The sequence below is a fragment of the Balaenoptera borealis genome, assembly GCF_965194805.1.
Source record: "Balaenoptera borealis genome assembly, chromosome: 14".
NCBI lineage: Eukaryota > Metazoa > Chordata > Mammalia > Artiodactyla > Balaenopteridae > Balaenoptera > Balaenoptera borealis.
In genome coordinates, this window is record NC_138875.1 from 39,904,949 (window position 1) to 39,916,985 (window position 12,037).

General features: G+C 35.9%; 1 protein-coding gene across 11 annotated transcripts in view; it reads right to left on the reverse strand.

The window, feature by feature from the left end:
* The window catches only part of KIAA1328, a 382,354-nt gene that overhangs the window by 312,281 nt on the left and 58,036 nt on the right, over positions 1-12,037 (reverse strand). For 9 of the 11 annotated variants that reach the window (XM_082354295.1, XM_082354286.1, XM_082354294.1 and 6 more), the window contains one exon: positions 6,447-6,562. The exons of the other annotated variants lie outside the window; for them this stretch is intronic. In XM_082354295.1, the coding sequence (XP_082210421.1) occupies positions 6,447-6,562 (116 nt within the window). The remainder of the gene's footprint in view (positions 1-6,446; positions 6,563-12,037) is intronic. 11 annotated transcript variants of the gene reach the window in all.

The window sequence follows — 12,037 nt, forward strand, 5'->3', positions numbered from 1 at the left end:
TATTCTTGGATGAGTTCCAGAAAAGTAAAGTGTAAATATAACTCACTACCACAGAGTAACTTAAACCCTAAAGGCTTATTGAAATGAAGTTGTATATGGATAAAATTTTAATATATTTTTTTACTTTCTACAAGCATTTATCATCAATTTCTCCCTTCAGTTAGCATTAATATCTAAGTATTTTTAAGAGAACAACATAATCTTTAAGAAGAGCTTAAGAGGACTTCCCTGGTGGCGCAGTGGTTGGGAGTCCGCCTGCCAATGCAGGGGACACGGGTTCAAGCCCTGGTCCGGGAAGGTCCCACATGCCACGGAGCAACTAAGCCCGTGCACCACAACTCCTGAAGCCCGCGCTCTAGAGCCTGTGCACCGCAACAAAAGAAGCCACCACAACCAACGAGAAGCCCACGCACCGCAACAAAGAGTAGCCCCCGCTCACCGCAACTAGAGAAAGCCTGCACGCAGCAACGAAGACCCAACACAGCCAAAAATTAATTAATTAATTAATTAATTAATTTAAAAAAAAAAGAACAGCTTAGGCAACAATAATACTAGTAATAACTAGTTCTTTCCTTAAGCATGCTTATTTCTTTGTAATACAAATGTGAAGGGTTATTTAATCTGTTATTATGATTTATAATGACATTCCAGGATAATATACAATAATAATGGTCCAAAACCTGCTAAAGCTATACAGCATCACAGAGCAAATAAAATGGCCCCCAAAAGCACAACTTCTACAGTACTAGAGATAGTTATTAGATTAGTAAAACAACATTGTCTAGCACTTGTTAAATGGAATAAACTGACTATCCATGTGCACAGAATATATCCTACCACCATAAAATTCAATTTGTAAACATAAAAAAACAAAACCCCAATATTTATTCAAAACAAAAAGGCTGATAAGGTGTTGGGCAACATACTTTGCTATATTCGTATACCACATTGCCAGACACCACAATACCATCTCCTCTGCCTACAGGCTTCTTCACTAAGTTTAGATTTTTAATTCTCCCCAAACTATTTCCAAGACTGGAGAATCTCCTGCCTTTTCTTATGAAGGATCAGAAAGATTAATTAGAAAGGGAAGACGTGGGGCTTCCCTGGTGGCGCAGTGGTTAAGAATCTGCCTGCCAATGCAGGGGACATGGGTTCGAGCCCTGGTCTGGGAAGATCCCACATGCCGCGGAGCAACTAAGCCCGTGAGCCACAACTACTGAGCCTGAGCGCCTGGAGCCTGTGCTCCGCAACGGGAGAGGCCGTGACAGTGAGAGGCCCGCGCACCGCGATGAAGAGAGGCCCCCGCTCGCCGCAACTGGGGAAAGCCCTCACAGAGAAACGAAGACCCAACACAGCCAAAAATAATAAATAAATAAATAAATAAATAAATAAATAAATAAATAAATAAATAAATAAATAAAAGGGAAGACGTACCCTTTCTTCTGAAATTCATTTCCTTTCTCATGAAACTTATTTCTATTTACTATCTTTTCCCACCCTGCCTACCCACCCAAGACCACTGCATCCAGATCTATGATAGAGCTTCCTACAGTATGGTTCCTATTCTTGGTAAAAGTCTATCAGATGGTGGTACTTCGGCTCATGTAGCAGAGATGTATATAGTTAAATAGAAAGCTTTGAATACCTCTGAAGTATTATTGGTATTTGAACAGATGATTTCTTTTTACATAATTAGATTAAATTCTTGTGAATTTTTTCTAGTCTAATTTCAGCATAGACATACTGAGACCTTTGGCTCATTCTAAAACATTCCTCAAAAAGGTTAAGGTTGGTTCCTTTAAAATTCTTTCTTCCTAGAGCAAGGTTTCTAAAACAACCTCTGATGCAATGCGCTTGAGGATCTAAGCTCTAAGTACCTCTAAACCTCTTCAATTTACTAAGTCTCAATCAGAGAGACAATGGAAACAGACCAGAAGGAGAAAAAAACAAACATTTCTGTCAGTCTGGTTTCTGGGAGAGGAAAGTAAGACCTGGTTTGTTCTCAATGAGCACCTAACTGGTATATATGATGCAGAAAGGTTTCCTCTTTCATAGAAATAGAAGATAAAGCAGAGAACAGATCAATTTCACTCTCCTACTGGGCCTCTAAGCAGCCTAAGCACCTGCTTAACCTAATGAAAACCATCAAAACCCCACTGAAGAAAGGCACAGAAGTGAGAAACAGAGAAGCTAGTCAACTCATCTTTCATCCATCTAGTAGTAATAACGAGAATTGCTATCGTTTTTTTCAGTGTCCCAAAGTAAGAAACACTGCTAGATTCTTTACACACACAATGTAAAGAGTCTGCCAAATTTCAACAAGCCTGCAAAAAAGGCATTATTAGCTATCCATATATTATAGATGAAAAAAAGAGACTTAGAAAAGTTCAGTAGCATTCCCAAGGTCAGACAGCTAGGCAGTGCTGAAACAATTTTGACTCTAAAGCCCATTGTGCTTTCTTCTCTGTCACTTCCCTTGCTCTGTCAGTTAAAACAGTGAAATCAGAAAACATCAAACTTTACTTTCCTTCTGTAAGCTTTTGATGCCATCCTGACCTGAGACCTATGTTCTGGAAATACAATCAGCTCAAACATTAATCAACTTTTGTAATGGCTACATCCTGTGTCTTATACTATTACATGCTAACATGTTTTAGAATTATTCCTATTGGGCATATTTCTCTCTACAGTTCAGATTTCTCTCTCTGTTCATACTCATTTAGCTAGGCAAAAATCTACTAGGCTCATCAGATTGCTTGACTTTGTAAATGGCATATTCATTTATGTAGTTAATTTCTCAAGAAATACGCTTTCTTTGTTCGAAGACCGAAAACTACCAAGGATTTTTATGTTTTAGTAATAAATTCTCTACTTAGTGTAAGAACAAATCCTTCAGAAGCCTGATCCAAATGCAAATATGTAAAATATCTTTACTCTTTTCTACTAAGGGACTGGACTGGTCTGGGTTCGTACAGTTGATCAATAAATCCCGTTATTAGAATTTTAAAAACAAAACACCCATAAATTAGGATAACACACCTTTAAAATGCCAAAAATCAGAATCCATATAGTTCCTCACACAGAAACAGGCTTTAAAATAATTTGAAATTATCTGATTTCATGTATATGAGTCTGAATCATTCATGTACGAGAGGTTAATGTATCTGTAGTTAAAACTGTATTGTTTTAAATCATATCCTTGTTTTATGTTTCTAAGTTTTACAGAGTTTTATGTACTATAAAATCATCTATATTAACCTTTGACAAGTTTATACTGGTAAAGGAGATTTGTACTTGAGCAATCTACTTGGAATACAAACCATGGATGTCACTGTTTTTTAATCATATCTTCCGTTCTCTTTTCTTTGACACGTTCTACGAATACCACTTATCTTTAGGTGATTCAAAAAATCTTAAACCAATTATACTAACTAAACCATTTTAATTTTTGAACATGGTCTAACATTTACTCCAATCTTCACTCACAATAATAATAATAAATGCTCAAACCAAATCCTTTTATACCAAATGCAAAATAGGTCTAACTACAACACATGTCTAAGTCTTTGACTTATTTACATGCCTTTTCCTTTACTTTAATCTTAAAAGGTAGATGGGGGCGAGAAAACTTTTCTGCTGAGGGCCAGATAGTAAATACTTAGGGCTATGTAGGCCACAGGGTCTTTGTTGCAACTGCACCACTTGCAGCTGTAGCGCAAGAACAGCCACAGAAGATACATAAATGAATGTGTGTGGCGGCACTTAGCTGGCACCCTGATAGATCTGGCCCATGGCAGTAGTTTGCTGACCTATGTTCTACGAAAACAGGAAAAACTGTGTCACTACAATCACCTGGGGGTATCTTAACATTCACCCTGATAGAAGAAACTATTCTGTCCATAACCATGCTGAGTTCAGACTGCTTCGACACTAAATACAATTAATCTTGATCCAGAAGAGTGCTAAATGTAACAGTCCACCAAAGTTAAATTCTGCTTTATCAGACAGCCACACGTTTTTGTTAAGCATACAGATAAACAAGGCCGCACTCTAACCGTGGCCAGGATTTCTAAATTGTCTGCTACCTCCTCCCTCTCTCACCTTATTTCTCCAACTCACCCCAATTCCACTTGACATAATATTTATTTATTTATCTTGTTCCGGGAAGATCAAGGTATCACCACCTCCTCTGTATTTAAAAAGTGATTTCAGGGACTTCCCTGGCGGTCCAGTGGTTAAGACTCCATGCTCCCAATGCAGGGGGCATGGGTTCGATCCCTGGTCGGGGAACTAAGATCCCACATGCCACATGGAGCAGGCAAAAAAATAAAAATTATAAAAAATTTTTTTTAAAAGTGATTTCAATCTCCCCTACTTCTGTTACCAGAGTTGGAGGCTGACTTCATTTCCAATCCCCTTCCCTGCTGCCTCCCACTGTCTAAATTGGATAAGCTAAACGCTCACTTCCTCAGCCTCCCTTGCAGATTAGCATGCCCATGTGATAAAGTTCAGGACAATAAATATCTCATGAAAGACTGCTGGGGGGCAGAGTCGAGGGAAATGCCCTGGGAAAGATTTTATGTATTTATGAAAAAGGACAAAAAAAAAAAAAAAAGGACAGGGAGTCACAACTACCAGAACGTCTTCCTTCCCCTTTCTGCCTTAATGCAAATGTTAATACCTGGAATTGGAGCAACCATCTTGAAACCTGGAATCCTGCAACCCTTAGAAGAAGCTAAGAGAACTGTACGGACCCAGCACTGAAAACTTTAAGCCACTGAACCAATGCCAGAGGCCACTTATCTCCAGAATTGTTATGTGCAAAGAAATAGACCCTGTAAAGTGAACTTCTGTTACAAATAAAAGCATTCCTAGTCCACCTTTTCTTGAAAGTGCTAGGGTCCTGAGTCACTATTCCTTTTGCAAAGTGAAAGACTAACACTGGCTGAGCACAGTTGTGAATTCTGACTAAACAGTGCTATTTTAACCAAGAGAGAAAAGTAGCAAGAAGAAAATCACAGAGGTGGGGGGCGTAGCCTGAGAGTTGACAACCCAGCGCAATAAAGTCAATGAAAGCAAAGAAAAGAGAAGGCCCAAGATGATTATTCAAATGCTAAAGAAATATAGAAAAAAAAAATTGAAAAAGTACTCCTTTCGAACTGTGGGGCCCATAAAACTAACAAATGTTCTACTCCACAAATCAAATCGGAGAATTCTGATTCTATTAATTTGCAATCACGCACTCCCACTGTTTGAAAAACACAAGTTCAGAACTCAATTTTTATTGTTATTTTTTGTGCTTTTTTTTCCAGTGAATTCATTTATCTTTATGCTTCTATTTCCCTGGTTTTCACAAAGGTATAGTTACTGTCAATATATGATCATTTTTGACACTCAAAGAATCTTCAAAAAAATTATTAAAATCAAGTAAATGGGGGACTTCCCTGGTGGTCCAGTGGTTAAGATTTTACCTTCCACTGCAGGGGGTGTGGGTTCAATCCCTGGTCGGGGAGCTAAGATCCCACATGCCTTGGGGCCAAGAAACCAAAACATAAAACAGAAGCAATATTGTAACAAATTCAATAAAGACTTAAAAAATGGTCCACATCAAAAAAAAAAATCTAAAAAAAAAAAATCAAGTAAATGATGCTACTGACAATAAGGACAATCGTTCCTTTAAGCATTCACGTACTCCTTTAGCTGGCAGATCCAGCATCCTAACTTTAGGCACAGTCACTTCTCAATGTCACTGCAAAAAACACCCAAAGATAAGTATCTACCCAGTCAAAACAAACTTCAGAAATATGCTTATTTCAACTCACATATCCCCTAAAGTACAATTCTTAAGTTAAAACACCATTTTTAATTTTACTTTCTTACAAATAATGAAATTATACATATTTACACTCACACACACATAACCCTCTCTCTAATTCTAAACCCAACAGTTTTCTCTTTCATGAGAATAGTTTGGTGGTATTATGTTGCAGTAGAAACATTTATCAATTACAACATCTATAAGTTACAACTGATTTTTTTTATTTTTATGATTTCAGAATAGAATTCCTTAGAACTGTCAAAGCTTTAGCTAGAAAGAATACCAAAGACAAAGAGGGTTCAGGCTCAATTACAGTAGTGGAACGGAATTTAATAAAGTTCCAACACTACATTTTAATGCCCAAATTTCTTATTGTCTCTTTGAATTGACAAATGTGTGCTCCACAGTATAATAGCAGCAGTGGAACAGCTGGACGACTGTATCAAGCACAAAGGAAGCAACAACACATGCTGTTAAGTGTCGTTCTGACTGCCTAAAAATGGCAGCCCATGCAGATTTACTCTCTGTTATAAATTAGAACAATTATTTCTCTGGAGTTTACATTTTCTTCATGAAAGAGTCAAACTTTCTGCACGTTAAAAAAGAGGACTTTCAAAAAGGATATCTTCCCTTTCTTTTATGATCAGTTCATTCTGTTCTTCCAACTGCCTGATCTTCTTCTCAAATGATTCCTGCTCAGCTTTGAGTCTTTCTTCTGTTACTTCCTTTTCCTCACTTACTCTGAAAAAAATACAAGTGAAAAGAAAATGCCCATGAGAATAAAGTAAAATATGTGCCTACAGCTGTGGTTTACCAAAACTAGATTTATTCCAGAGGTATGCTGGTTTCTTCAGGGATACTTCATGTTTTTTGAATTTTTTAAAATTAATCTTTCACAAGGCAATATTCCATACCTTTGTAATAAAATATGCATGTGGTTTTTACATCAAAAATTTTTGCAATAATCAGAATTGTCTTAAATATGGAAAGTCCTATACTTTATGGGTTCCCAATTATGATCCAGGACAGAAAAATATCCAATTTTTAAAACAAAGGTTTCATCTCTTCATTATCAAATAAGGCACAATTTATTTTGATTTAGATCTTTTTCATACTTCTATTTAAATCCTGTCAATAAAATAAACAACATATATATCGCTTAAATATTGCATTAAGGGCTTCCCTGGTGGCGCAGTGGTTGAGAATCTGCCTGTTAATGCAGGGGACACGGGTTCGAGCCCTGGTCTGGGAAGATCCCACATGCCGCGGAGCAACTGGGCCCGTGAGCCACAACTACTGAGCCTGCGCATCTGGACCTTGTGCTCCACGGCAAGAGAGGCCACGACAGTGAGAGGCCCACGCACCGCGATGAACAGTGGCCCCCGCTTGCCGCAACTAGAGAAAGCCCTCGCACAGAAACGAAGACCCAACACAGCCAAAATTAAATTAATTAATTAATTAATTAATTAAAAAAATATATATATTGCATTAAACATACATAGGTGATTTTACTTTTTCCTGGTACTAATACCCTGCAATCCTCAGTAGCATATAAATAACTGGACAGGAATTTTTAAATGGCATTAAGATAAAAGAAGGTTTGCACATTTATTCTTAGTTCAAAAAGGGATTATAAAGTAAAAAACACTGACCAAAAATATGTATCTTTAATGCTTAACTCTGAAAGGTATTCCAACTCAATCCTATCAAAAATGGGTGGTTTCTGATAAGAGCACAGAGGGGGGGGAAGAAAAAAACCTAAACAACATTAAAACTTACCTTAAAATGACAACCCTAATTTTCATGTTACTCTGTGAACAGAGATGTTGGCTCTGAATTTCTGTCACTGGTGATTAATTCTCCAAAGAGAGTACAACACATTTTATTCTATAAGATCACACAGGGATATGTGTTAGTGAAATCCACAGGGAAGCCGAATCTTTTCTTTGAGCATCTAAATTTATTTCCTCCCACACCTGTACTCCACCAGAGCAATTTCTGAATAACACGAACTCCACAGCCTTTCCTTTGTTGCTAGCTTTCTGGTGGGGATATTAAGATCAATGAAATAAACAGAATGAAAATTAGAATTTTGAATGTTCAAGAGTTGATTGCATCTTGTCTTTGAATTAATTTGTGTGAAAGTGCATGACATATAGTAATGTTCAAAAAATAGCTTTATTTTTTCTTGCTTATCATGACATTCAAATCATTTTCCCGGCTCCTATTATTTACATTTGGCATAATACTAGGCTCATGTTTGGGACTCAGGACCTTCTTTCTACAAGCATAATCTCTAATACTGATACAATTACAAGGAATCAACACAACTAAACAAAGAACAAATATACACATACGTAGAGGATTTGTAATATGGTCTCAGGTTAGCCTGCTCCCTTGTTGCCATCTTTTTACAATGCCTTCACTTTTCTTGTCATTATCCTCAACCACATTTGTACTAACATCTTTCACAATAATTCCCCACTGCCTCTTAAGTTTTTTCTAAAAGTGTCAAACATTTGAACCATTAATTAATTCTATCATCCAAATCGCTCCTCTTCAATCTATCAACCGGCTTCTGAAACACCTTTGCTAGGAAACTGTTCCAGATCAAGTACACCCCCAAACTGTAAATCAGAACACCACGTACATATGATGACTGTGGCAAAGCATGCTTATTTCTCTGGGCATCATTACTCCCACTTGTAAACAAACAAGGCTAGACTAGACAATTTTAAAATTCTTTCCAGCTTAAGTTCTATAATTTCCTTTACTATACTATAAACATACTGGAACTATATATATGTCCTTTACAAATATGGAGAGCATTTGTAAAGAGATAAGAAAGAAGTTAACAAACATCTGGTCAGGGTACAAGGCATACAATACCGTAATCTATGCAAAAGCTACAGCCATAGGCTAAAAGAGGCAGTGGGAGAGGATGACAAGAGAAATATTAAAAAGTGTAACAATGCAAAATTTCGCATGAGGTTAATGTAAAACAAAAGAAGTGATGAATCTGTAGGATTATGCATAAAAGAAAGATGTAATAGGTAATGCTATATATTGTAAGGAGAGAATAAACACTGTTAAGGTGAGAAAATATATGGCAAATTCTCTCCCTGTTTAGATTGGTCAAATCTTAAAGATGAGACTGAAGAGGAAAATCCATAAGCAGATAAGAGAAGATTTATTTTCATTTACTTATTAAAAAATATTAACTGAATGCCTACTATAGGAAAAAATAATCACAGTAAGTTTATCCAGTTATGGGATATCCAAAAGGAACCTCACAATGGCCCCTGTCATTTCAATTCCATTCATAAAAGCCATATAAATATGAGGAATGACCCAAAGATTTGTTTGTTCAAGAAAGCAAGGCTTCCAAGGTCATAAAAACAGTAACAACAAAGTACACTGCCACATTTACCTAACATTAAAGTAAATGCAGAAAGTATGTCTAGAGACTGCCAGGTCAAAACATATACCCCAGCATTTACTTACTCCCTTTGTCAAACCTGAAGAAAATCCATGAAAACTCTAGGGATCACTGACGGCAAAAAATGCTTGTACATATATTCAATAATGCCAGTGGCTATGATGAGCTTCTCCCAAAACTTAAAGTGCTCTATCCAGAAGAACCACTCTTTCCTAAATTTAGTTTCTAGAGATATTTGAAAATTTTGTTGCTACACTATTTAAACAGGGTTTTTTTTTAAAAAAAGAAAATCTTTTCTGTTATGCTGCTATGATTAGACTACCCGTTAGCAATTATTATGCTCTGGAAGGCTATAAACTTAACAAGCTGTGTTAAGCACAAAAGGCAACACTTCTATAGGCCTATCTAAAGATATGCATGGCTTCTCTGTGGCCTATTAGCATAGTTAATAGGAGCAAGTATATTAATACATCCTTTAAATGCAAAGGACTTGCCAATAAAACAAACTCAAGATTTTATATCCACTCTGAAATATGTCTTCCTGTTTAATTTATGTTCAATAATATTTCCCATGAGGTGTATGTATGAGAAATTATCTGGTATCATGATCTACATTTTTTATCAAAGCATTCTCAGACCACAAAGTAACATAAAAATACCTAATCCTCTATCTCATTTAGGGTACAGCAATAAGCTAGTTAACAAAATGAGAATGTAAACACAAAAAAGGGAAATATTTGACTAATAGGATAGAAAAGTTGAAAACTCTGGTCAAGAGGATATTCCCAGTGTTGGTTTGTTAATTATTTACAAGGAGGACAATAGTCTGTTCATAAAGAAATAATCATTTCAGCATTTATTTAACATCTCAGAGTATTTCTCAATAATGTCCACAAACTGTACTCTTATCTAACCAGGAAAGAGAATTCATACACTTGGAGTTGGGTGGTTGGGCTGAAAACCATGGCAAAAAACCTGAGTTTCCTTGAAGGCTTATGTTTTAGCTTAAACATCCCTGCACATTCTGTATTTTTCTCCGTAAAGCAATCCTTTCTCTTTTAATATAAAAAGTTTCCCCATACCCATCTATTCTAAACTTTTTAGTAAAACTGATGTTCTAGGAAGAGATTTATTTTATGGCTTTACATACCCCCAATGTTCTTCTAGGTACTCCAGAAATGTCTTTCTAATGTGAAAGACAAGGTCAAGGCAACGAAGCTTCTATCCCAAAGAGAATTAATTGCAGCTCACCAATGGTCAACCAGATAAATTTCTTTCCCTGATTGATATCTCACATTTAGAAGCAGAGAATGCTGGTAGCATTCTATAAATTCTCAATATTAACTTAGTGGATAAGATTTAGAGAGATTAGATGTACTAGATTTCACAGGACATCTAGCCGACAGAAAGGGAGATATTGTTTTTAAGCAAATGTAAATGCATGGTGAAAAAGAAGAGCTTTCATGGTTAAAAAAATATATTTATATAAATATATATATATGGCAGTGAAATCATCTTAATGCCCTCTTTACAAATTTTAACATTTGATTGTAATTTAAAATGTACTGTCTAAAGGAACACAGGTGCTTTAAGAAATGAGAAACACAGCAATCTATGTCAAAAGAGCTCTAAGAACTACAAAACAACAGCAAATGAATGTAGATGCAAAAATCCTCAACAAAATACCAGCAAGCACAATCCAGGAACATTAAAAAAAAAAAAAAAAAAAAAGGATTATACATCATGCCTAATTGGGATTTAACCCAGGAATGAAAAGTTGGTTTAATAATCAAACATCAATTAATGTAATATACCATATCAATAAAATAAAGGACAAAAACCACATGATCATCCAAATAGATGCAGAAAAGTGTTTGAAAAAAATCCAACAATGATTCATGATTAAAAAAAAAAAAAAAACCCTCAGTAAATAGGAAGAAAAGGAAACTTCCTCAACCTGAAAAAGGCCATCTATGAAAAACCCACATCTAATACCATATTTAATGGTGAAAGACTAAGTGCTTTCCCCCTGTGATCACAAACAAGACAAGGATGTCTGCTCTAGCCACTGCAAGTCAACTTTGTATTCGAGATTATAGTCAGGGCAATTAGGTAGGGAAAAGAAATAAAAGGTATCTAGATTCTAAAGAAAGAAGTCAAACCATCTCTATTTTACATGACACAATTTTGTATACAGAAATTCTAAAACATCCACTTAAAAACTATTACAACTAATAAAGGAGTTCAGCAAGGTTACAGGATAAAAGATTAATATATAAAAGTCAACTGTATGTTTATACAATGACAGTGAACAACCCCCAAAAGAAATTAAGGAAACAATTCCATGTACGTCTGCATCAAGAAAAATAAAATACAAAGGAATAAATTCAACAGAAGAAGCAAGACTTGAAAACTTGCAAGACTTGCTTGGAAATTTTGCAACAGAAGAAGCAAGACACTGAAAACTATAAAAACATTGTTGAAAGAAATTAAACACCTGTATTAATGGAAAGACATTCCATGTTCATGACCTGAAGACTTAATATTGTTAAGATGGCAGTACTCCCCACATTGATCTTCAGATTCAACTCAATCTCCATTAAAATCTCAGCAGGTTTATTTGCAGAAATTGACAAATTGATCCAATCCTAAAACTCATATGGAAATGAAAGGGACTCAGAATACCTAAAATATTCCTGAAAAAGGAGAAAAAAATGGGGATCTCACCCTTGCCAATTTTAAAACCTACTACAAAACTACAATAATCAAGAGAGTGT